At 45.7% G+C, this 25,213-nt stretch overlaps 1 protein-coding gene across 8 annotated transcripts; it reads left to right on the forward strand.

The window, feature by feature from the left end:
* Positions 1-33: 33 nt before the first annotated feature.
* HP1BP3 (heterochromatin protein 1 binding protein 3) lies at positions 34-24,752 on the forward strand. Of its 8 annotated transcripts, XR_012676967.1 has the most exons (16): positions 484-588; positions 8,946-9,145; positions 9,577-9,676; positions 11,119-11,269; positions 11,605-11,764; positions 12,776-12,919; positions 13,497-13,577; positions 15,217-15,371; positions 16,137-16,227; positions 16,910-17,069; positions 19,638-19,749; positions 20,721-20,858; positions 21,637-22,520; positions 22,886-23,061; positions 23,631-24,318; positions 24,451-24,752. XR_012676967.1 is itself a non-coding variant. In XM_075172003.1 (13 exons), the coding sequence occupies exons 2-13, from the start codon at positions 9,050-9,052 to the stop codon at positions 21,920-21,922; spliced, it is 1,674 nt and encodes a 557-aa protein (XP_075028104.1). In that variant the 5' UTR covers positions 34-56; positions 8,946-9,049; the 3' UTR covers positions 21,923-22,848. The 8 variants fall into 8 exon arrangements, 6 of the variants coding, with proteins under 6 accessions (XP_075028104.1, XP_075028106.1, XP_075028107.1 ...); XR_012676966.1 differs by having other exon boundaries at positions 23,631-24,752; XM_075172003.1 differs by lacking the exons at positions 484-588; positions 22,886-23,061; positions 23,631-24,318; positions 24,451-24,752 and adding an exon at positions 34-56 and having other exon boundaries at positions 21,637-22,848.
* Positions 24,753-25,213: the final 461 nt, after the last annotated feature.

Below are 25,213 nucleotides of genomic sequence, written 5' to 3' on the forward strand. Positions count from 1 at the left end.
GCAAGAGGCCGGAGCAACCATGCGACGCTGCAACGCTCCAGAACTGGAACGCCCGGGTACGCACGATTCTGAGAGGGGCGAGGAAGCCGTGGTGCGACCCCTGCCCGGCGGGGCGGAGGTGACGGCCCCCGAGCGGCGGCGGCGTCTCTCGCCCCCTCAGCGCCCTCAGGGGTCGGAGGCGGGAAACGCCTCAGTGAGGCGGCGGGGAGCGCGCGCGCGCAGGGCCGCTGACGGCCGCCGAGGGGGCGCACGCGCCCCGCCCCGCCGTCGTGTTTGCGGCGCGGGAGGGGCCGGCGGGCGGGACGGGACGGGACGGCGTCGCGCATGCGCGCGCTCCCTCCTCTTCCCCCGCCCTCCCGCGCGACGTGGAGGCGGAGGGGAAAGGGCGGGGGGGGGGGCCGGCGTTCGAAAAATGCCCGCGGCCTCCTATTGGCCGGCGGCGCCGCCGTGGCCCGCCCCCCCACCGCGCGCCGCGGCCACACCCCCCCCGCGGTCCCGCCCCCGCCCCTTTGCCCCGGCCTCCCCCCCGCCGGTTCCCCCTCCGCCGCCGCCATTAGAGGGGCCGCTTTGTGTCCGCCGGGCCTGCTGGTGAGTCCGGCCCGCCCGCCCCCGGCGCCGCGGCGGGGTGGGGGAGGCGGGCCTGCTAGGCCGCGGGGTGGTGCGCGGGGGCGGCCTGGCGGGGCCGCCGGAGGGGCCCGGGAGCTCCCCTCAGCGCCGCGCCCCCTCCCTGACAGGCCTCGGGGAGGGGCGGGGGGGCTGTCGTGACGAGTCGCGACACGCTGCGCGGACAGGGGGTGCTGTCGCGGTGGGCAGTGCGGCCTGCTTCCCCCCCACCTCATCCCCGGGGAGGCCCGCGGTGCGCCGAGCTCGCCCCCGTCCAGGCCCAAGGAGGCGGCCCCCGCCCTCGGGTGTCGCCGGGCCGGGGAGGTGCTGGCGCCGCGGCCGGGCCTGGCGAGGTGCGGGCCCGCGGCCCCTCGTCGCCTTTCACAAAGGAGGTGCGGGCGTCAAAACCGCCTCTCCCGTCCCGCTGACACCTGGTAAACACCGGCGGGTGTGCCGTGGGTCGCGGGGGGAAGGTCAGCGGCAAAAGGGGCTGATTATTTATTGTGCGACACAATAAATAATTGCTATTTATAAACTTGGGAAGCGCCGTAGCTCCCGCGGTAGCCTTCCCGCGTTTTGGTTGCTTGGCTGTATTTTTTTTTCCCCTCCACAAACTGACTTCATCAGAGGCCGGAGAAGTGCCACCACTCGAGGAAAACCTCTGTCCGAGACTTCAGTGTGGCTCCGCTTCCAACAAGAAGCTCTTAATCCCCCTCGGTGCTGCTAGAGATGGATACAGGCCTAAGTGTGAGACTACTGGGCACTTCCGAGTTTCTCCCTGAGACCCTGTGGTGGTCACAGCCTGGTTAAAGAATGTTAATTACCCTCCGCCCCTTATTGCACGTGCTTCTCCATAGAGAAGGCTATTAAATTCCAGTCTGGAATGGGACTTCCATTCTGGGTTCGTTATCCTTATTGCCACTCTGGACTGTGGTTTTTTCAGTTAAAACCTTGCAAAGGCTTAAGGAGAGAAGGAGCAGCGTACCAAAATCTTAGTGTAAACTGGTGTGGCTCTTGCCAGGCCAGAGGGACTCCACCAGCATACGGTGCCTGAGGACAGCTCCAGACCAGAGACGCTGTTCAGAACAAATCCTTCCCGCCTGTATTCTAACTATTTTCACGGTCACCGGTGTCTGCAAATCACAGGGGACTGCTCAGCCTGTGCTGCAGGCGAAGAAAAGTTAGATAACGTGGAGTTGTGGGTGTGTTCGCTCCTTTTAAAGTGCAGCAGAGACTGACAGTTTGCTCGTATCTGCGGTATTTTACAGGTTATTCTTTTCAGGAGTCTGTCTTGGCCGCTGAATTATTTCTGGGTTAACAAGCACGTCACTTCTCAGTTCTTATCAGGCCTTTTGAGTAATAGTTGCACTCTGATTTCCAAGCATGTGACTTTTTTTGTTGTTGTTTTATTTGGTTTTACCATAAATAGTATTTTTAGCATCTTTAAGAAATAGTTGGCCAACAATCTTTGGCAAGCAGCTATCTTGTTGAGGCGGGAAAGGGTCAGAAGTACTCATGTTTATAAACAATGTCGCACTATGAAGCTCCTCCATGTGAGGACAGTGTGTGTAGGGGGAATGAGAGGAGAGGAAGGTATCACTGATGAGTTCAGTTAAAGAATGGAGGTGTTTTGATGGACTGGGCAGGAGAGTACTTACCTTCCTCAGGAGGGACTTAAAGAGATTGGTGAACAGAGTGGGAAATCCTTGGAAACGAGGAATGGGTAGGGGAAAAAAAAAACCCACGTAATTTCTGTTGGGGGGAAGAACTTGGTGTACATGCCTTGAAAACATCAACTGGCTTTTGCAGCCTTTCTCCCCTTTACCTGCGTGTGCCTAATTAGCTCTTCAGTGCGTTGTGTACTTTCCTCAGGTAGTAGTTCCTTGAATTATTTTTGTTTTCAGAATATCTTTTTCTTTTGTGTTTTCCCTTTCAATAGAAACTGATGTGTGAATCTTCTGTCAGTGTTTTGTTACAAGTGACCCAGGGTGCGCTGAGGATTTTAACTTCCATGAGCTAATAAAAGAAGCTTTACATTGATGGACTGTAATGTGAGGTGTGAGTAGATTTTATATAGACTGCAAGGAAATCATAGCTTTTATTATGCATAGTTTTGTGCTATAGAATAATAAGTGATGGCTGAATAAGTAATAGTTTGGGAGGAGGGTTTACATAGTGGTTTTAAATTTAATCCACCTAAGCAAGGAGGATGTTGCCTATGAAAGTTTCTTACCCTGATATGTAATGTTAGTGGCCTAAATTTTCATTCAAGTGTCAGTGGTTTGTCAAAATTCATACTGTTGGATCCTGGAATTAAGATATTTCATCCAAGGCTATGAAACTTTCAGCAGTGGATTTTCATGTTGGAGTAGTTTTAAGTTTGTGACCTAAACCTGTTCTAAACTTAAAGCTGAACTCTGTGCTCTCTAATATTTCATTCCTTAGCTGCATGTGTCAGTGGCAGCGCATGGAGAATCTGGATCAAGGACCATACCTGCCAAAAATTGTTCAAAAACTGTTGTCCCACAGAGGTTGTCACTGTCACAATCCTGAGCATCGGTGCAGAGAGGGATTATTTTTAGACAGCTGTGCAAGTAGAAATTCTGCTTCGTATTAATCCCTTAGCTGAAGTTTTTGCGAGTTTCTTGGTATGATGGTGGCGTAATTTAAGTTGCACACTACCTGTCTTTGGCTGTGTGTTTGGGGACATGAAGAAGAACTCCTGGGTATAGGAAAAGAAGATAATCCAGACCATGGAAATGATCTGCTGTTACTGTCTTCTGTACAGGTCAAAGATTGATCGAGAAAGAATCTGAAACATATAGTCTCTTTTATATTGAGCTGGCATTCTTGATGGTGAAGAATAGTGGAGGTGAGGGATGGATTGTTACTTGTATTTTAATAAACATCTGTTGAGATTGAGCTGACTTTGAATTCCGCTATTATATCCTAGCAGAGACGAGACGCTGAGCTCAGTCCCAGGTGGGGAAGCAGAGCATCAATCTCACTGTAGTAATGTGCCTTTTTTTCGCAGTGAAAGCAGCATCTGTGCAGAAGGGCAGTATTTAATTTTTGCTTTGCTCTGTAGAAATCAACAGGATAGGCAAGGTGTAAGTCAGGTTGCATTCGCAGCGTTTGGAGTCACAGGTCCAAATTCAATGCTACCCTGAAATGAAATTGTGACTTAGAAAAACTCTCCTTTGGGTCTCCATGTGTAGGAATGCGTGTGTTTGGATACTAGAAGCGTGAAAGATTTTCACTGTGCTCCCCTGAACCCTAACGTACCTGGGATGTGTTGTTCCCCTCCTCAACACTGTATAGGGAAGGAGCGGATGGAAATAGAAACTGTAACACTAGTCAAGCCAAAGAATTTCTTGCCTGGCAAGTGGTGAGCTATTGGATCTTTGTATTGGACCGCTATTCTTCTTTAATTGAAACAAGATGGTTTATAATGCTTGTAGCAGCGTGGGGCTCAGATAGCCTGTAACAGATCTCTGGGAGACTGAACCCCAAGGGAGTTGCAAATACAGCCCGGGTAGCTTAATCGGGAGGCACGCGATTGAGAAGTCCGCTTAACTAGGACGCCTCCCAGGAAATCGATGCAGCGTGGTGTCCGTAAGGATTGGGACAAAGTTAGCACAAAACTTGTTGAATGGAACAAAAGTGATGGGAATGCCAGTTGTGAAGTAATGCTCAGCCAGATGTGAAACGGGAGTGAATTTCCGAGCAGGTTGCCAAATAAGGCTTAGAAGTGGGGTCTAAGTGGTATTCTGTATTCAGTAAGATATTTTATTCCTCTGCACGTTTTTAGGCTGTTTTAAATGAGTAAGTACTACTGGTCTGACTTAATCAAGACAACAGGCAGCTCGGTAAGCTGCAAAAGCAAAAGGGGGATCAGTAAATGCTAGAACACCTTTGTGAAGCAGGCTGTGACAGGCAATCAGCTGAGAACTTTTAACAGACATTTTGTAAAATAAATTTGTATCAAAGGTGGTGCTGGATTATGTATTCTGTGACGTTATAGATACTGAGGGTTTTGGTAAGGTATCTTCTACCTGAGATGGATTTTTAGGGAAGAGCTTTGAGAATTTCAGAGGGCCAGAAGTCTTGAAAAAGTTGGCCAACTTGCAATTTAGAAGGTAATATTTTGGCACGTTTGGTTTGGATTTCCCTTTTTGCTTTGTAAAAATATTAACGTTTCCTGTGCTTTTTTTCTGCAGCTTCTGAGACATTTAAATGCTCTTCTGCTCAATTTATCTTTATAAACTGGTAGATAATTGCATGATAATCAATAGCCTGTTCTTGAAATCCAGTTACTTTGCTTTTTAAGCCTTTCAGATAATAAACAGTCATTCTTGCTTGTGTTGCTTGTCAGGTTGGCCGTTTTATATCCCTTGACACCCTGGCTTCGAATCTGCAAGAACATAAAAATTTTTTTCTGGCCCTTTTTGACCTGATTTTTAGACCCGCGTTGTGTACCGTGTACCAAGTCATGTCTAAGGGCGCATCAATCACCAGTGTACGTGTCGTGTAACAGTAAGTGGACACCCTTAAGGGCACAGGATTGGATATGCTTTCTCATTTTTCCATTGCATATTTGTTTTCAGTCCGCTCGGCCTGTGCACCCTACCCTGAGTCCTTGTGACTTGGTATTTCCGCCCGCCTGACAGTTGGCTTGCCATATTCGAGACCTGATTTTATCCTGAAATATTTTCCCTCAAATGAGATTGAAGTCTGAGATAAGCTGGAAAATCTTACGGCCAGCAGAAATTCAAGGAGTCAGCCAAATTATGCCTCAAGTTAACTTTTTTTTTTTTAACTTTCTTGTGTCTGTTACATTGGTGGGAGGACTCCACTCTTGTGAAATACTACCCAAAATGTGTGTCTGACCTGAAACCTCCCTTTTTTTTTTTTTCCTAACGATGTGCTGATAGCTCAGGAGGAAGTTGCTATAGTTTTTCATAATAGTTCACGGAAAGCTACCTGTACCTTTGACTGGATCTTCCATTAGGGGCCACTCCCTGAGCTGGGAGACTGGACACTATCAACCATTTCTGCTCATCTAGAAATCCAGCAAGTTGGGGGGGTTGTTGCTTATCAGCTTTTTGCTGGATTACCAGCTTTGAAATGCCTAATTCATGATAGTTGGGGAACCTGTGAACCTGCAGTTCAAATGACCCATAGCAAAATGAGTGTGAGGAGTTACTATCTGTACTTTCAAGCAACTTTTTGAAAAGGTTGGTATCCTGATGTTTGTTTCATTGCTGATGTGATTATTTTTTTTCTGACAGTCGATCAGATTTAAGTGTACATGAGAGTTACCCAACAACCACCCTGAAAACCTGCATCCTCAATTGATGGCCTCTTCCCACTTTCTAAGCACAATATTTGTTTGTTTGACATTTGTGTAAATGCAAAATACAGTATTACTTTCCGATTGTTTATTATTAAGAGTGATGCTTGCAATAGTAGCTGTGGTAGACATTTAAAGATGTCTCAGTATCCCATATGTGAAATAAGGTGTCCAGGTAACATTTGGTTTCAGTGACTTGATCTTTCCGTTAAACAAATCTACTGTTTTATTTGGAGGGGGGAACGAGAGCTTTTCTGCACTGCTGTTGCAAAACCTTCTAGTCTTTTGCTTTATCTTCTTGAGAAACTAAATTCAGGCCTGTTTGTAATTGACATTTCACACCCAGTCCAGAAAACTACTTTTGATCCCTCTGTGGAAAGAAATCGGCTAAGCAAGAGCAGTCCTCGAGCTGTGATGCTTTTATAAGGTGGTGCTTGTGACTTTGCTCCTTGAATATCGGTGCTTTGAAGTCTATAGGAGATTATCCTCCTGCCCCTTTGAGTCCCTTGGCCATTTCCACGCGTGGAAATGCAGAGGGACTCAACAAGCTCCTGTTTGGGTCGCTCTGAATTTCTGCTGGATGATGGCTTATCTGCGTGTATTTTAGGCACTGAAATTATGAATTATGCTGTTAAGTTTCACTCCTGAGAGCACAAAGACTGGAGTAGTTTATGCTGAGATCTAAACAAAAGGGTTTTTTAGAACTTGGGGAATTTTTAAGTCAAAGTTGGGAGTATTATGTTTTCATGTGTATGACATGCAGGTCACACAGTTTAAAAATAAATAAAACCCAGGACCAGGTCAGCCAGTGCATGCTTGTATGCGTGTGTTAGTAATCCCAGGGAAAGTGTCTTTTGTAGCCCCCGACCGATTTCCCTGAGGATGGATCTGTAATTGGTTATTTTAGGACTCACTTCAAAATGCTGGCATTTTTTTAAAGGGCTTCAGGCTATGCTTGCTAGAAAAAAACATTTGATACTGAGCTGAAGCCTGGCGAAAATTTTCATTTTTCCTTTCGCTTTCCGCACTTGAGGGAGGAAGGTCCCTTAAAATAGGCCAAAAAAAAAATATGTGCTGGACCACAGTTCGTATGTTCTAGTTGGCTGTTAGTATTTTTTTCCCATCCTGAAATTTCATAAGAAAGCTTCATTCATCTCATTTATTTTGTTTTTGGCATGTAGTGTGTTTTGATTTTTCTGTTTTGTCTCAGAAGAAAACATCCGGCACTGTTACACTCATTTGCTTTCACTGGCGCTGAGACAGGACTGGTTCACTGTCATTTTTCAGAATGACTGTTCAGTGTCAAAGGAGAAGCTGTAGATGTTGCAGAAGCGGATGGAGTGCCTTTAGCTGTCAGAAGCGCTGCGCTTTGGAGATGGCCAGCTAGATGAATGTCTTTTAGAGCATCTCCCGTGGAAATGCTGCCCAGTGTTGTGTCTAGTTCTCCTGAAATGAAAGTCTCTTGGTCGGTTGTGCCGTAGGTGTGTGCACCTGACATGACACTGCACCCACCTGCAGCACCAGTGGAATTAGTTTATTAATTTACCACTTTATTATTCGGGGAGGAGATCTTGTAGGTACAATGATGTAGCCTCGTGCATCGCTAGTCCTTGTGAACCCTCATATCTTAACGCACATTTCCCTCGGCTCTTCTTTCACTGCCGCTCGTTTCTGAATGGAAACTACTTGCACAGCTTGGAGGTTTAACAAAATGCTCCGTGCGGACGAGCTGGGTGTTAGTTTGCCTGGGAAAATAACTGAGGTAGAGAGAATCCCTCTGATCGATTAGGAGTCCCCACTGCTGAGTAATAAGAGGACTGTATTTTTGGGCAAGAATACGGAGTAATTGAGGTGGTATTGATGTGGTATGGAGCATCCAGCCCTGCAATGGAGAATGCAGTGCAAAGTGCTGAAACTGTTGTGAAAGTCACCTTGAAAACAGTGCCAGGAGTGATGTTAGGTCTCCGTTCAAGAGGAAGACGCTCAGGCTGGGGAAATACCTATTAAAAGTGAAAATTTATGGTAAGTGCCTGCCTTCGCATCTGAGCAAAAGAAAACATCCAGAATAGGTAGAGATCGGGAGCGTTTGGCTATTTCTCTGTAAAGAGGGGAAGAGGGCAGTCTGGAGCTTGATCTTTGGATGGAATGGGGGAGAACGGGTCCAGCCCTGGTTTGCTGGAGGTGAGGCTTTGCTTTTGAGGTTTGTAAAGGGGGTGCTGAGCAAGTAAAGCCTCTGTTTTGCAGTGGAAATAGTGGAGCACCTCTCTGTAGGAGAGGCTGATGCAGGCGGATGGGCAACAGGTAAGAAAGGCTGTAGAAGTGTAATGGTAGTAAAGGGTGAGACTTGATGAGGGTTAAACTAAGCTTAACCCATTCGGTACCCATGACGGTGCATGTGTTTGGAGGAGAGTTTTGTAAAGCTTTAATTTTTTTTGTGGAAGGTATGGAGATTGCTGTTTTGATGGTTATTTTCTTGTTCAAGTACTTATTCATTTCTGTAAATTGCATGGGGTTTAGTTTGGGAGGGGCATGGTTTGGGTCCCCAGTGTATGTATTTTCTGTCTAACAGATTTAATGGTTAATTCCGTAGGCTGATAGAAGCTGGATCAATGTGTCAGCTCCTGCTTTTACCCAAACTGAATGACTTACTAGTTACCTCAACACCTTGCATTAGGGACAGTGCAATGTCTGCTTTTCGTTAACGCTTTCTGTTAATTTAAAGAGCCTCTTTATTCTTTCAGATATGTTTTAATGGAGCAGGCTGCAGGTCTGGCTTACACCTTTACCATTTCTGCTACATCCATAGCGCTCGAGTTTGCATACATGTTTTAGCATCTTTGTTGAATGCAAGTGTTGATTGTCAGTTATGTTAGTCATAAGCTGTAAGTCATTTATTCTTCTTTTCTTTTTAATCTTTAGTTTGTTAGATACATGGACATAGATGGTTTTGTTTTGTTAATTTTCACACCACATCTTTTCTGTACTTTAGGTTGACTCCTCACTGCACTGTGAAAACCATTAGGAAAAAGTCCTTGGGGTTAAAACCCGGGGCTCCACAGTGTTACCTGCACTTGGGGCTAGAAATTAATTTAAATGGCGACTGATCTGTCTGAAGCTGAACCCGTGCATCATAAGGCGCTTCCACTCTTAACGGGAGCTCAGCTGATCCACACGGACAAGTTAAGTGAGGTAGGGGCTGGCCCGTTCTCCAAGCTTGCCCTTGGATCAGTCCTTGACTTCCAGTCCTGCTGAAGGTTACTCGGTACTCTTTCTCCCCTGCTTGTAGGAAACTTGATTGGGAGTCTAATAAACTCTAAGGCACTCTCCTTCCCCTTCCCTGCTTTCCCTGAGATGTTGTATTTGTCAAAATCCTCAAATGCTCATCTCATTTAATTTGGAATTGAAAAGAAATTTTCTTTTATAACTGTAAAATGTGAAACTATCCTCTCCTAGTATGCTTCAAAGAAGCTGGTTTGAGGGTTACTGTCTTTTAAAATTCTGAAAAATCCAAAAGTAACTAGAATATTTCTACATATGCTGCTTTGATTTACTTTAATCCCATTTCAAAACCATTCTGATTCTTTCCAGTATCTGTACTGCTTTTTGTATACTTTTTCTAGAAAGTTGAAGACGACACGATGCCGATCCGTCGCTCGGTGAATTCTTCCCGGGAAACTCCTCCCAAAAGCAAACCTGCTGAAGGTGAAGAGGTCAAAGCGGGTACGGTAATAGTTCTATAGTGGATTGTTAATGTATATCCAAACATAAGCTTGTGTTCTGAAACTCCTGAAAAACCTTTACTGCCACGATTAAAATATTAGTGATGCTTAGCTTCTTTTCACAGGCTTTTCCTGGATTATTGGGAAGTTGTATTTTGCAGTCGCTCTTTTCAGTCTGAACCCATTTGTTTTGTCCTTCATATCCCGTGGCAAAGCCCTGACACTCCAGAGAGGAAAATATAACTAAATATAGTCCCTTTTGAGCTTGCACATTCTTTAGAATAAAGGTAGAAATTGTGAAGTTTCAGTAGTGTCAGGAAGATGGCTTGAGATCGAAAGGTGGAGTTAATGAGTAGAAAAACAAAGTATTTCATTTTTTTTCTTTTTCTGAACAAAAGGATTTTACCACAATGTGTCATAAACTCTAGTCCAATATTAATCTGTCTGGTCTTAGCAGCTTCCCCTCAGTTTCTCAGGATGTGTCATTTCAGTGTCACATTGGGTTAGTTTCACTGACTTTGTCCTCTTTGGTGTCACAAATAAATTACATACGAAACTAACTATTAATACACTGCGTATTTTAAATGCATGATGCCTTTATGGGAAAACTATGCACAGGAACGTAGCAGGAGTGCTTAAGCTCCTTCTCAGAGATAGAAAACGTCTACTGCATGGAGCAGTCACGGTAGACAGCTCTTTATCCAAAAAGTGGGTAATGGAAGTTTATATGCATCTTATCTAGCAGGCAGCCCAGTCTCTAAGCTATTCGCAGCTAAATATACTGGAGTTGATTTTCTGGGTAAGTTGATTTCTGACTGGATTTGGTCCTGCTGATAGACAAGTGCTTCTGCAAATGCATGTGCAATCTAAAGCTTTGCCAAGTCTGGAAAAATGCGATTGAATGGTTAAAATACTTCAAGTGCTACAGCGTGCGGTGCAGAAGCAGCGGTGTTTGAAGACAAGTTGGTTGTAAACAAAGCTGCTTGTATGCATCTATCTAAATTTGTGGTAGAGATGTATGGTTTTGCACCTTTCTGAGTTAAAAACACATAAACCTCAACCTAGGGGAAAATCTTAGGGTTTCATGGTACTGATTTCCTCCTCCCTTCCCCACCCAGGCCTCTGTAATGAGGGATGATTGCAACAGTAACTTCTGGAGTTAAGAGGAGAAGACTGGGGGAATTAGTCCCTGGTGAAAAGGCTACATGACGATGTTTGAAGTTATTCTGGCATTTGATGGCTGATGGCACCTTAGCTCTTCTCAGTAGTTTTGTTCACTTCTTAAGTTACATTGAAATCATCTCTTTAAATTAAAGAAAAGAAATTGTCTGGTGGGAAATAATTTTTGGGGTGTGTTCTTAAGCTTTTTTCCCCCCCCTCTTCCTTCCTGAAGAATAGAGGCTAGTTTTATGCAGTAACTTGATGCGTTTTCACGTCTTTTAGATGCAGAAGTCACCTCTGAGGAATCTGCCTCTGTTGGAGAAGAACAAGAGAATGAAACACTGCCTGCTGCATCCAGTGAAGCAGAACAGCCAAAGGAACCTGAGAATGAAGGGAAGGGGGAAACAAAGTCCTCAGAAGAAACCAAAAAGGAGTAAGGCTTGCTTAGTGCTGAATTCAGGGATTGGGGTAGGATTCTGAAGAAAGTTCAGGTTCTAGAGATAGAAAAGATGGTGGGAGAGATGGGGAAAATAGGATGGGTCCCTTAAAAAGGTGCTCGTATTTCTCAGGAAGAAGCTACCAATCAAGTGTAGCTGCTGTTCTAGAACACGTGTGAGGCTGAATATCAAGATAGGGTCTCTTTTTTCTGATAGAAACATCAAAATGTTCTTTAAATTATTTTCAATGTCAGATGTTCTGTTGTTGTTCTGCTTGTTGCCTTGGTTTACAGTGTCTTTTGTCTTACTATTGCTTTGTATTTTTCCTAAGCGAGAAGGATCAGTCTAAGGAAAAGGAGAAGAAGGTGAAAAAGACCATTCCTGCATGGGCTACTCTTTCTGCCAGCCAGCTAGCTAGAGCACAGAAGCAAACTCAGATGGCTGCCACCTCACGTCCCAAAATGGATGCTATTTTAACTGAGGCCATCAGGGTAAGCAGGAGACAAATATTTCTTTTGTTCGTCTGTCACAAAGCAGAATAATTTGTGTGCCTAAAATCCACAATTTCAGCTTGCTGATGGTACGGATGATAGTGCTGTCTGTTAGCAGGACAGATGTGTCTGCTTCTGCCTGGAAGCCCATGGAGCTGAAATGTGAGTCCATGGTGATGATGAGGGGCCCTGTAATTTATTTCTTTGTTTAGAATTTGTTTCCCTCCCGAATTACATTCTTAGAAACAGCTAGGATGACATAACCTGGTTGATTGCTGTCATCATTTAATTTGGAGTGCCTTCTAGCCATATTTAACTTGATTTACCTTGATTAATCCATCTATTTGATATGTGCTTTTTTCAGCATTAATTTATTCTAATTCAGGACAGATGGAAATACTGTAAACTAGCATTCCAAAGTGGTGTTGGTCTTGGTTTGCTGTATCCCTCCTGGTTGTAAGAAGAGACCTGTGCTGTTGTAGTTGCGCTGCTGCTGTCCCCTTGAGGCTTGGTTCACGCACATTGCCTTCACAGGAGGCCTGGACTCCACCAGCCTTAATTGCAAGATGGCCTTTCCAGCTGCTATATCTTCAAAAGATGAACTTCAACTTAGGTTTTTTATTAGTTTACTAATGTCAATCCTCCAACTTCTTAAAAAAAAAAAAAATAGGCAACTTGTTCTGACTTAATTACATTAGTAAAATGACTTACCAGTTGTGCAGCATTGGTTTGCCAAAAGGTGACTGTATTTTGTAGTAACATGTAGTGTTTGTGCCATTACTTGTAAGTGCTTCAGAATACGGGAATAGTTTCAGCCACTCTGAAGGGGAAAGTTAAGTATTTTGTTCGTCATACTTTATACCCTTGAGTCATTGTGGGGGAAAGGCCACCCCTGGCATGCTGTGCTGATGTGCTGGCCTGTATGCATCGGTTCAATCTCTGTTCTTCCAGACCCACAGCAAGATAATTGCAGTGCAGGTGGTTTCTACTAACCTTTTGCTTCTGTTTCAGGCGTGCTTTCAAAAGAGTGGTGCATCAGTCGTTGCAATACGTAAATACATCATCCACAAATACCCTTCCCTGGAGCTTGAGAGGAGAGGCTATCTTCTAAAGCAAGCGTTGAAAAGGGAGCTGGAGAGAGGAATCATCAGACAGGTAAGAGTTGCTTTGCGGAGCAGCCCTGGAGGTGGTGTTACTCAATTATATAGGAGTTTCATAAACTCCGTTAGCAGGTCTCTGGGGTGGTTATGTTCTCCCTTGTGGAGGTTAATCAACCTCTGTCTTCACTTTGTTAGACACTGACAGAATTTCAGCATTGTTCTGTCAATCAGATACTGTGCACAGTTGTTTTTTGTGCAATTTATGACTGTTTCTTGGTGTTGTGTCATATAGCATTGCGGCAACACGTGTCTTCAAACTGAGTCTAACAACGTCACTTCTGCAGCAGCATGTTTCTTTTAACACTGTAATTTATGCCTGTGATATCTGTTGGGGTCTCCTGGTCAGGACAGCAGAGTATGTTATTAATGTCTGGCTGTGGTTTCTGATGGTACGGATGACAGTGCTGTCTGTGACATGTCAGTGGGTACAAGTCAGGCCTCTGCCTTAACAGCCCATCGCCAGGGTGACAGTGCATTCAAAATCTGTGTCGTGATGTCAGTTAGTCTCTTTTAGATTGTTATTATTCTGAGTTACTTTGTTAAAGACTGAAATGGAATTTCTTTCAAACTAGGTGAAAGGAAAGGGAGCTTCTGGGAGCTTTGTGGTGGTGTCTAATGCAGGAAAAACTGTTCCAAAAGCCAGAGACAGAAAGGTAAGATGGATCATTTTAAACAATACTCTGAAAAATCTTGCGCTGAAACACGTGTTTCTTACGAAATGCAGCCTAACCCCAACCCAAACAGTATTTTCCTCCTTGCTGTACCCTCCCCAATTAAAACACCCGTTCCACTAAAATCAGAATCAGAAAGCTAGTATGAGAAATTAAAACCAAGTAGAATAATCAAAATCTTAGTTTTAAAATGTTTACATTAAACCCCTAGGCTTTGGTTCAGAGGCAGAAAACTGAATAACCATGAAGCTCCTCTTCTGTCTTTACCTGGTAGAGAGAGATGCCTCTCAGGTATTGTAAGAGAGCTTTATGCTACTGCTGTTTCTGTTATATCTGTTGCATGGATAAATGGAAGACTTCAGTCTTCAGGACTGTCAGATGAACATTTTTCCATCAGCTGTGAGGGCAGAGGGAGGAAGAAGAAAATGGCTTAAGGCTTCTGGAAGAAAGCTGCTAATGTTGGGTGTATATTGTTCTGAGGTAGTGAAATGTGATGTGGGTGTTTTTGAGCCTAGTCCTCACAATTAGTCGTGGTTCCAGCACCGCTGTTCTCCGCTCCCTGCTGCGCTGGGTGTATGAAACACATTTCTAACACTGCAGTTACAAAATGCTTTGCCGAATCGGCAAATGGAATTGCCGATCCTTTTGCATTTTAGATGGACGAACCCAGAGGGTATTGTAACGCCTTGGTGCTTATCTCTTGGCTACCGGGGAGACCAAAAGTCCTAAAACTGAAGGAAAGAGTGACACACTTGGTACTAGGGCACTGAAGGAAACTAATTGCGGTGTGACTTCTTTTTAAATAGAGCTCACTGGCTCCACGAGAAGTTTGAGCAAGGCACCTGATAACTGCTAACACATCACTTTTCTTGTCGGCAGCATATCGGTGTCTTTGTTCCTAGCTACTTTCTCTGTGTTGCAGCAAAACGAAGAGCTTGCTTTTATTTTCAGTGAATTCAGCAAGCAGTCGAGCAGCTATCTGGGTGAGCGGCACCCTCACCCATTTGACTGTTTGCAAAGCTTCTGTTCAGCATCAAAATCATTAAACTTCAGCACATTTCCCCACTGTCTTTTCTGTATAAAGAACAGACCATTTTTTTTCCTGATCATCCCCTCCTCATAGTAACAAGGAATGGAGGAAAATTCAGAAGGGAGCGTTGGCTTCAATCAAGATTTCATTCTGTCATCTGAAAAAAAACCGCACTCCTGTTTAGCTGTTCATTTTTGGGAAGACTTGACCTGTGTAAACAGGTCTTGCCTTTGGTTTTTATGTTTCATGTCAGCATGAATCATTTTCACCTGTCTCATTGAAGGGTAGCAGAGGAAAATGTCTATAGATAAAGAGGAAGGAAACCATTAAAAATACAGATGTTGTTAAATACTCAGCAATTTATATTTATAAAACTTTCCTAAGACTCCTATGAAAATTCCAGCCAAATCTGCTCGATTTGACTTAAACTGCTAAACTTTTTAAATTGTTAATTTAAAGAACTGCCTTACAGAACTTGATTTTCCAGATCTGTGGCCAGTGTCAGGAGCACTTCTCCCCACCTGTGCATTGCTGGTTCAGAAAACCCAGAGTTTTAGGCCCCACTGATGCGTAAAAGTATGTGTATTTCAGAAAAGCACTTCCGCTTCGACTGCAGAGCAACAAGTCAAGCTGGAAGATATCCTGCCGCTGGCTTTCACCCGCCTTTGTGAGCCGAAGGAAGCTTCATACAGCCTGATCAAGAAATATGTGTCTCAGTATTACCCCAAACTCAAAGTAGATATAAGGTAGGTGCAGGAGTACGCTTCTGCAAGCAGAGGAGCAGTGAAACGCAGCCTTCCTCTGGCTTTGCCTCACTTCACGGTGATTCGGTTCAGTATTTCAGCAGGCAGCAGACAGGTGGTGCTCTGCGTTGTGGAGCCTGCAGCAAAGCTTGAGGAAAATCTGTGCCTTTTTCTGCATCCCTCCACACCCAATCTTTGTTCCTGACGCCGACATCAGCATTGCTCTACGCACCTCCGCCCTTAACCAAAACCAGATCCCTTTAGCTGCGTGGATGTGAAGACCTCTCCTTGGGATCTTGTCCCACTTGGTTCTGGATGCTTTAGCTGGTACACGCTTACAGTAATCTTTAAGTTTGCCCATAAGGAGCGGGTCAAGGCTTGGGGAGGAAGCAAATCTAGGAAAACCCTGTGGGTCACCTCCTACAGGGGCTTGTACTCAGTCCCTTGTTTGTCTGTGAGCTGACTGACTCATTGCCCACCGAGTCCAAATGTGCTTTTCAAAATGAGTAAATCCTTCCAAGCGAAGCTTGTCTGTTTCTGGCTACACAGTGACACCAAGAAAGCATTGCAGTTGAATTTCCGCTAACGTACATTGTTCTTCTCATGTAATCAGCACTTGCTGACAGGTCTCCATTTAAAATGTCTGTATGTAGGCAGATACCACTTGTAAGTACTGCTCTGCTCACACTCTGTATAAAGCGTTGTTTCTCTGTTTGTTTTTTAAGCTGTCAGTGTGTGTCAGTAAAGCTTTACCCTCCTGTATTTCAGACCCCAGCTGTTGAAGAATGCCCTGCAGAGAGCTGTAGAGAAGGGCCAGTTAGAGCAGATCACAGGGAAGGGAGCGTCTGGGACATTCCAGGTCAGAGCCAGAGTTTATCTTGTTTTGTTGACTGTACTGACCACAAGCCTTGGATATAAGTTAACGCTCCCTCTCCCCCAGTTTCATTGGGTACACCTTTCTTTAGCAGCCTGTCACATTCAGGAGTTGTCAAACTATGAAGCAGTAGGACTCTTATTCTCCTCTTGGTCTACATTTCTGGAGCAGACCCCCCTGCCTTCCTTGCTTAGCGTGCTCCACACGCTGCTTCAGCTCTGACTCACTAGCACAGTAGGGGAGATGGTGGGGTAAGCTTTCCTTTCCATCACTAATTGTAAGTGCAGTAGGTACCCCAGCTGTCTGCAACGTCTTGTTCTCATGTCTATGCCATAGAAGTCTCTTGGGTACATTTGGTCTGTGGGATGGAGGAAGATCTGATTTATTTCCTTCCCTGAGTGATAGGCCCTTAGATTGCCACGTCCTTGCAGTGTATTTGGGGACTAGGACAATGTGTTACCGATAAAAAGCACGCCAGGCCAGTTGACTGAATAGGCCTGTCCTCCCAATTAAAGCTGGGAGAGCAGCGTTCCCTGTGCAGTGTTTTAATATAAAACGTATCTGTGCTAATGCAGGAGCGCCGACACACCTGGTGCAGAGGAGCTTGTCCTGACCTGGTTTGGGAGAATTTTGTCTTGATGCTTTTCTCTTCCTCCTTGGAAAATAGCTGAAGAAATCAGGGGAGAAGCCCCTGCTGGGTGGGACTATGATGGAAGACGCCATCCTGTCTGCTATTGCGGCCATGAACGAACCGAAGACCTGCTCCACCACAGCACTGAAGAAGTATATCCTGGAAAACCACCCAGGGACCAACTCCAACTTCCAGGGTAAAGTACCGATCTGTGTAACGCTTCTCTTCCCCATGCAGAGAGAGTCCTGCAGCTGCAGAAGTGTCTGTGCAGCACCTTTAAACTGTTCCGTTGAGCTTGCTGGGGAACTGACAGCTGCTCAGCTCTTTGTGCTGCAGAGATGCTCAGTGTTTTTAATTCCCATTAGTTCCTTTCAAGCCTGACAAAGGCTAGTTTCTGTGACATAATGCATGTTTCTCTTGTCTATAGCACGTTCCCAGGAAGGGGGAATAGTATTCAAGTACTTTATTGTTCTTAAATTACCAAGTCGATTTCATCTGTCTCTCTCTATTTTGAAAGGCTACAGCTTGGCATAAATGCAGTTCCTAGTTGCTTTTTATTTAGAGAAGTTGCGTAGTCTAACTTTTAAAAAAATTCACAAGCACTCCTCTTACTGATTTGTTTGAGGTCCTTCTTTGGTTCTGATTTTAAAAGGTCAAGCAAGTGAGCAGAGAAACTAATCCTGTTGTATTTGGGAAGGGATTTGGCATGTCTCTGTTCCCAGGAATGACACTAATGTCTGCTTTCACTTTTGCATTAGCAGAAGCAATACTAGCAGAGACTTTAAAGCATGTAATGGCTTATTTGCATTATTTGGTCTGAGCCCCGATGCAGTTGTTTAACCGAGGCTGGAGCTCATTTGAAGCAGGATGAGCTCGCAGCAGTCTCTACTAGAGTCAAACCTAAAGGTAGATCGGTTTGTTACTGTGGTGTCACAGTGCTGGTGCCGTTCCTCAGGACATGGGGCCGGAGAGGAGATTGCCAATCCCTCACTCTTCTCCTGGAACTGAAGCTGTTTGATGCAGGGCTTACCGACCTATAGAGGAGCGCAGGTTCCCTCGCAGCAGTGTGGGCTAAAGAAGTTGCCTGAGGCCTTCTGCCAATTAGAGACGGATGTCAAGTGTGACTTCTTAATCTTGGGGCAGGGAAGAGAGTTTCCAGGCTTACTAAGCCCTTGCACGATTTATTTTCAGGACCACTGGAAATCGCCCTGGTCCTTCGAGGCCTCTGTTTAGCCAGCCTCCAGTGCTTGTCAGTCTTGCAAGTCGGATAAGGAAATTTCAGCTTGCAATCTGTTGTTTTCTTTCTCCTTCCATTACATAAAAGGAATTTTGATGATCTCTGCTCTGTTTTAAGAGCAACCGGAGGAAGATGTGGCGAAATGTAAAAGCAGGCAAGTACGCACTGCAGAGACAGTACTCTGCACTCCTCCCCGGTTTATACCTCATACTTATAACTGGACTTTACTGGAGTCCAATCCTTTACGTGTTGCGATTGATCTCTGGTACCCGGAGTAAAAACAGCCTTATGTTTTATGTGTTGCTCCCATTTATAAATGTGTGGGGTTTTTAAAGAGTTCTTGAACTATGACAATCCTAATATTGCAACACTAGTAATTTAATGGCTACAATCAACTCAGTTAGCTGTGCAAGCTCTACCAGTGCCAGTGAAAGTAAAACATTTCAGCAGAGGTAAAGGTGGTGAAGGTATGGCGCTGTCCCAAATGATTCTCTTGCTGGGCAATGTCAGTTCTTGATAAAAGCCCATTTCAGGAGCGTTGAATAAGTGGTTGGAGTGAATACCTTTGCATTAGTCGTACAGAACAGATTCATATGGCAGTTCAGCCAGCGTGTTTCTTTGGATTTTTCTCTTCCCGTTCCTCTAGTGAACCTCTTTGGAACGTGCTTGAGGGCAGGCCTTGCTTTTCCCTGGGTTTGGAGGCAGCTAAATATGTAAATGGTCCCTCAAGCTGAAAATGGTTTTGAACTGACTAAACAACTTCAGCCCTTTGCCAGAGAACAAAGATCCCCTGTACTCGTGCAGTTTTGGTTACAATTCTTACACAGTGCACAATGGAACAGAAGACTGGACTCAAAAGTACATTTGTCATATTTCTAGACCAAATATTTTCCCGTTTAAAAAAACAAACAAACAAAAAAAACCACTCACACACAGAATGGGGAAAGATGCACCACATACGAAATTTATAACAGGAGGAGGGCAAAACCAGGCTTGTTTTAAAAAACACTTTGGAGAACAGGCTGAAGAAAGCTGAGAGTTGGGTTAAATTTGGACAGAAGCAGTTACACAGCACTGTTGAATGCATTTATAAAGGAGGATCCCTCGATCGTGACATCAAAAACCTGCACTGTTCTTGACTTCTTCCTTTGGAGAATTTATAACCACACTTGCTAAGTGTTCAGGCACAAACACTTGTATCTTGTATCTTCCTCCTGAAAATTAACTGCAAGAGGATTTCCCTTTAAATAAGACATACTAAAACTTCTAAATGCAGTGGTCTAGCTGGGTCTGACACACAGCAGCTGCTTTTTGCTGAGCGCAGAAAGAAGCATGCGGTGATGTCTTCACAAGTCTCAGATCTCCAGTGCAGTTTGATTCCTCTGCAGGTGTCCTGGGCAAAGGAGACTTCATCTGGACTCTGCATCTCTGATTTCAGAGGGCTCTGCAGAGAGCAGTAAGGTTAGACAAGTGGATAAAGATAGTAACACAACCTTTCTCTGATATTTTTTTTTTTTTTCTTCACAGTGCATCTACTGAAGAGAACCCTGCAGAAATGTGAGAAGAATGGCTGGATGGAGCAAATTTCTGGAAAGGGCTTCAGTGGAACCTTTCAGCTTTGCTTCCCTTATTATCCTAGGTAAAGAGCTTGGCTGTAAAACGATGTTCAAGATAGGTCAGCTAGAGAGCAGTGCTGTTCATAGGCCGACCCCCTGTTTACAGGGAAGTTTGTGGAGGGTTTAATAACCAATGAACCACAACGTTGTCACCCATATTCTAGATAATTGACATTACTTGGGTGTCTGACTGTGAGTGAACATAAAAAGCTGACTTCATTAGCAAGGGAAGCTTTTAAGGGCAGTAAAAATATTGGGCTCAATATTCTCAGATACTCTGTCGTGATGCTTTTTTTGCAGGTTGGGGGTTATTTAAGTGTTCCCGTGCTAAAAAAACCTCACATGAGCAGGTGGTGTGTTGTTCTTAATGCAAGGATGCTCATAATGAGTAAGACCCAGCTGTTTGCCTTTCTTAATGCTGATGTGGAGGAGAAGTGGGAGGAGGGAAGATGACCTAGATTAGCTTCTGTGAGACTAAAACAGCCTTTCTTCTCCTGCTGTGAGTGTATATTGTGCTGGGCCACATGGAGCCGAGGGGTGAAGACTTAGTGTCGCACGAAGAGCCAAATGGCAGCATAGTCATTAAAGTCGCTGCTTCCCACCTTCTTCTGTTGCATACATACAAAGTCCTCAGTGGCTTCAGCCTGCGTTCAGAGTCACTGAAGTCTGATCTTGTCCCTTTGTTGCCTGCCTTCCTGTGTTCGCACAGAAGGAGCAATGAGGAGAGAACTGGAGAAAGGGCAACTTAGGGCTGGGGCATTCCTGGTGACTTACAATCTGTCACACTTCTGCCGTCGCAGAGTCTAAATAACGTTGGTTTCAGATAGCAGCAAACACAGAGGCCTTGCGGGTATTTCTGGATTTGGCTCAACACTGTAAGCTCACAGGAGGATGGGCAGCAGTGCCTGATGAAAGCCAGGGTTACCCAAGGCTTGCTGACCCAGGGGTCGTATCCTTAGAAGTCAGTCACGCTCTGACAAGAACCCTCTTGTAGCCCAGATGTGCTCTACCCAGAGAAGCAGCAGGATGAGGACTCTGAGGAATCTGATGAGGAAGAAGAGGAGGAATCTGAGGAGGAAGAAGAATCTGAAGAGGAAGAGTCTGAGGAGGAAGAGCCACCACCAAAGAAGAGGTATGGCAGCATGAGAGATAAATGGGCTCCTTCGGATGAAATAAAAGTGACTGTCACAGCTGTAGAGTGCACAGGTTTGTCTCTTCGTGTGGTTATTTATCCACAAGGCTGTTGCTCAGAGGTGTTGGAAGAAGAAGTTTCTAATTATGCCTTGCTCCAGAGATAATGATCTCCCCCATTCCATAATTTGAAGCTTACCTCTTTTTTCCTCCAGGTGAGAAGAGAGCCTGTGTTTATTCTTTGTATTGCCTTCAGTCTCCTAAAGTTGCCTTTTGCGCTTTACAAAAGCGTGACGTTTCGCATGGGACTCTTTGTATTTATTAAGTGTTTCCTTAGGAAAACTTTTCCCCACAGTATTATTTGCAGTTCCGTAGCCAGATATGAAACCTGCCTTACTCAGAATGTGGATTTAAGATAAGTGTTGTTCGTTAAGTAATAAAGTTCCATTTAGAGAGGAGAGAGAGTGCTTAGGTCTCTTAATTGTTCTGACAACCGACTTTGATTCATTGTCATTATTTATATGCTTATATGCCTAACGAAGGAGTTTGAAACCTCGCTGGCAGAGCACTGTGGGGATTGAGAAGCACTTAGCGTGGCAAGAGGAGTTTTTGCTCTTTGGGATTTAGCTAATGAAATGTACTGCTGCATAAAGGAACATCCGTGGTAAAGAACAAGGACGCCAAGATCTGCTTCATTTATGCAAATTGATGACAGCAGCTCTGCTCCGGGTAGCATTTGCGCCTCCACTGAGATCTTGTGCTGTCTCTCTTTCTGACAGGATGCAGAAGAGACCGCCTCCAAAATCACGGAGCAGGGCCCCTCCGATGAAGCGAAGAGAGTCCAAACCCAAGCCAAGAAAAACTCCCGCAGCCCGCCGGGGGAAAGCAAAGCCCCCTCCCAAGGTTAAAACCCCTGCTAAGAAAGCCAAACCAGCAGCCCCAGCCATCAAGAAACCCTCTGGTGGCAGCTCTTCCAAGAAACCAGCAGCCAGCGGGAGGAAGGAAGTGAAACCCTCTGCCAAGGGCAAATCCACCATGAGGAAATCTCTCCGGGCAAAAAAGTAAAATTTTTCCACTGTCAGGGAATCCCATGGTCAAATCTACAATCTTGTTTTATAAGTCAACGTGCATTTGTATTTTAGTTCTGATGCTTAAACACTTCTTTTTTTTTTTTTTTTTTTTTTTTTTCTTCCTTGAATGATGGGGGGAAAAAGCTGAAAACTAAATCAAACCAACCCGAGCATTTGTTAGATCTCAATGCTGTGCCTCGTGCCTGCCCCTCCCCTGGAACAAGTCATCTTTAGTTTCTGCAATAATTTTAGGACTTTTCTAGGACATATATAATCTGTACATTTTACGGTGTTCCTCTTGGGTTTGGGGGGAGGGTTGGCTTTTAAAAATTCTTCAAAGAAGATCTTTATATCTTTAGACAGCAGGAACAGGATGATTGGGGGAATGTGATTCTTAATGAGAAGGTACAACGGCAGAAGAGTCCTCCCTAGATCCCCTGCATGACGAGGTCCTTAACGCTTCTGTGAAGAAGCAGTGTATATACAGCACTTGCACTGAGTCCTGGAGGTGCTTCTTTCTGCCCGGCCGTTAGAGCGACAGGCTGAGGAGGCGGCGCGTTCGGCTCCTTCCGACCAGCGAGGTTTGTTTGACGGTGAGTCAGATCTTCAGTAAACGGAGGCTGCAGCGCGTCTACTGATCGTCTGATGCCGGAGGGGCTCCAAAAGGAGGGGTAGTTCTCGGTTAGGCAGGTGATTTGAATTAGTGTTTCCACGCCACATCTGTTACCTTAAAACCAAAATATATAAAAGTCTTCTTGAATCCAACTTTCAAACGTTTTTAAGAGATGAAGAGCCTGAGTTTTGTCACCTCTTGTTTACCCTTTTTTAAAGAAAAGTTGGAGAGCTATACAATTGCTAATGTAGAGATGTTGATAAGTGAAGAACATGCAGTTTGCTAAAATAAAATGAAACTAGATTCCAGGCCCGCTTTGTGTGTCCTTTCTCTTCCTCGCCACAGCTTTCTCCTCCTAGACACGGAATTGCAGTCACCGTGGATTGCTGCCGAGGCAAATCTTTGTTAAAAGTACGTTGCCAGCGTGAAAGAGTGGGGCTATTTTAGCCTGAGCCCCTGCCAAGCCCTGTAGTTGGACGGACTTGTGACCTTTTTCATCCCCGTTTTCTCTGGAGACAAAGGTGAGCAAGAAGCTCTGTTTGAACCCCTTGCTGCTCCTCTTCTCCCTCTGCCCCCACTCAGTGGCCAGTGGGGACAAAAAAGACCGGCTGAAATCTTCCCCCTTCTGCCCTGCTCAACAGAGCAGCGCCTGCGTTCAAAACACGCTCCACCATGTCCCCGGCTCTCCCTCGGACAGGGCAACGCCGGGGATTCCAATGTGACCTGACAGTCTTTTCGTTTAACACGCTTTTGGAAAGAGCTTTGCACCTACTGTGCTGAAAGGAGTGGAAATAAAATGCAAAAAAGGGGAAAATAGCCTTATTGAATTTACTCTTTTCAGTTGTCATCCCAGTGTGCTACCTCTAACAAACTGGGAGTTGAAAAAATTCTTGAAGAAATGCCCTAAATTGTTCCCAGCCCTGTAACAAGGGTGCAAACAGCAGGTTAACGAAAATCATAGCTGATATGAAACTGGGAGAGTGAAAGCCCCGATCGGAGAGTAATCCACAGCAATTAGAAACATTAGTTAATGGCTCTTTCCTAGGGCTACTTGAACCGAAACAGTGGGTTTTGTCGGCATTTCCTCCAGGCAGGTGCTACGGTGAGCCAAATTTGAGAAACAGCTTCTCTCATCGATGGGATGTTTATGGGCATGAGGAGTCCTCACCCGGCTGCGGGGCATTTTGCAACCTCCCTCTTCCCAGTAACATTCCCAAACCGACAACCCCACGGACATTTGTTAAAATGCTGGTCTGGATAACACCGATTTTTCGCACGTGAGCAGGGCTTAATTTTGCTGCGGGGCACCTCGAATTAGAACGTTGTGCTAAAAACAGCCATTAGCTCCCTTGGTCATCACCAAACTCTTTTTGGTTGTGGTTTTAATTGCTAATTAGGTGATTTCTGCACACGGAGCCAAAAAAAAAAAAAGCTGTGGGTCTGGTTGTACTTAATCCAAAGGACCGATCCTCACCTCCCGGGAGAAGCAACCGGGATTGAATGGGAACATCTCCAGCCCGCAGCAGCGCTGCCGGCGGAGCAAGCGGCAGCTCCGGCCGCGCGTTTGGGAAGGTTCGCACCATCTCTGCCGCTCGCTCGTCTCCAGTCTCCGCTTCCTGGCCAGACCGGGCTCCATTATGTTGTTTCTTCAGCCCCATCTGTCCTGTTTTTTTTTTTTTTCTTTTTTTCCACCCTTTCGACGCTATCGGCTCTTCCGGAGGGCTCTGCCGGGGCATCTCGCGGCGTATCGAAGCAGCCGACGCTGGCGGCAGCCCAAGGTTTGAACGCTGCCGTTGGGACCCTTTTCCTCGCACCTTCGGGAGCACCAGGGTGCAAGATGGGGATTTTCGGATGCGCCTCCAAGGGGTTAGACCCCATCTCCTCCCCAAACTGTTGCTTTCCCTTCCCAGGATCCAAGCGCGTCCCTGGGGCTGGGGGCAGCTTTTGCTTCGGCCCCATGGATTTGGCCAGCTGAAGGATTTTGGGGACCCGAGGCTCTGGGTTTGCATGGTCGCTTTGCAGCGAGGTCGGAGCCATCCCTCTTTATTTTTTTTCTGGTGAAAGCAGATAGCGGTGGGCAAAACTCCCTGGGGAATTCAGAAATTGGGGTGAAAAGGGTCTAAGCATCGGGGCAGGGGGTGACGAGCGAGCGAACGCGTGAGCGCGTCAGGGTTAGAAATCGCTTCTCCGCTGGGCACGTCGTAGGAGAGAAGGGGGGGGAAAAAAAAAAAAAAGAAAAAAATCAGTTGCAGCCGCGTTTTCCAAAAAGCCTGAGCGTTTCTGCTCGCCGTCGCTTCCAAGAAACGGAGAAAACCGAGGAGGTAAATTGCAGTGATTCATCGCGGGCAGATCGCAGGCAGGAAATGAGAGTTTGCTGCCTGCCCCGTGCCCGGCGTGGGCTCGGGCTCGCCTGGGCCTGGCTGATGGCGAGGGCCTGACGCCCACGGGTCGAGCATCCCTGTGCTGCGGCGGGAGCTGCCGGAGGAGCCACCCCGGGCGAAGGAAAACAACGGGCCAAGGCCGAGAGCCGGAGCGGGGGAATTTTTCGCCTGCGTTTCTCCGGAGCCATCCGAGCCAGCTGCCTGTGAGCCGGGGGGGGGCCCAGTGGGGTGGGGGTCTCTGGGGATGCTTGGTGTCTGGGTATCGCACACCCACACACACCCCCAAATTTTG

The sequence above is a fragment of the Calonectris borealis genome, chromosome 23 (assembly GCF_964195595.1).
Source record: "Calonectris borealis chromosome 23, bCalBor7.hap1.2, whole genome shotgun sequence".
Lineage (NCBI taxonomy): Eukaryota > Metazoa > Chordata > Aves > Procellariiformes > Procellariidae > Calonectris > Calonectris borealis.

Coding starts and splice junctions, on each gene's coding strand:
- HP1BP3 (XM_075172003.1), top strand. CDS start 9,050: ATGGCGACTGATCTGTCTGAAGCTGAACCCGTGCATCATAAGGCGCTT. Junction 13,578..15,216: donor CAAAAGCCAGAGACAGAAAG/GTAAGATGGATC, acceptor TGTGTATTTCAG/AAAAGCACTTCCGCTTCGAC. Junction 15,372..16,136: donor AAACTCAAAGTAGATATAAG/GTAGGTGCAGGA, acceptor CCTGTATTTCAG/ACCCCAGCTGTTGAAGAATG.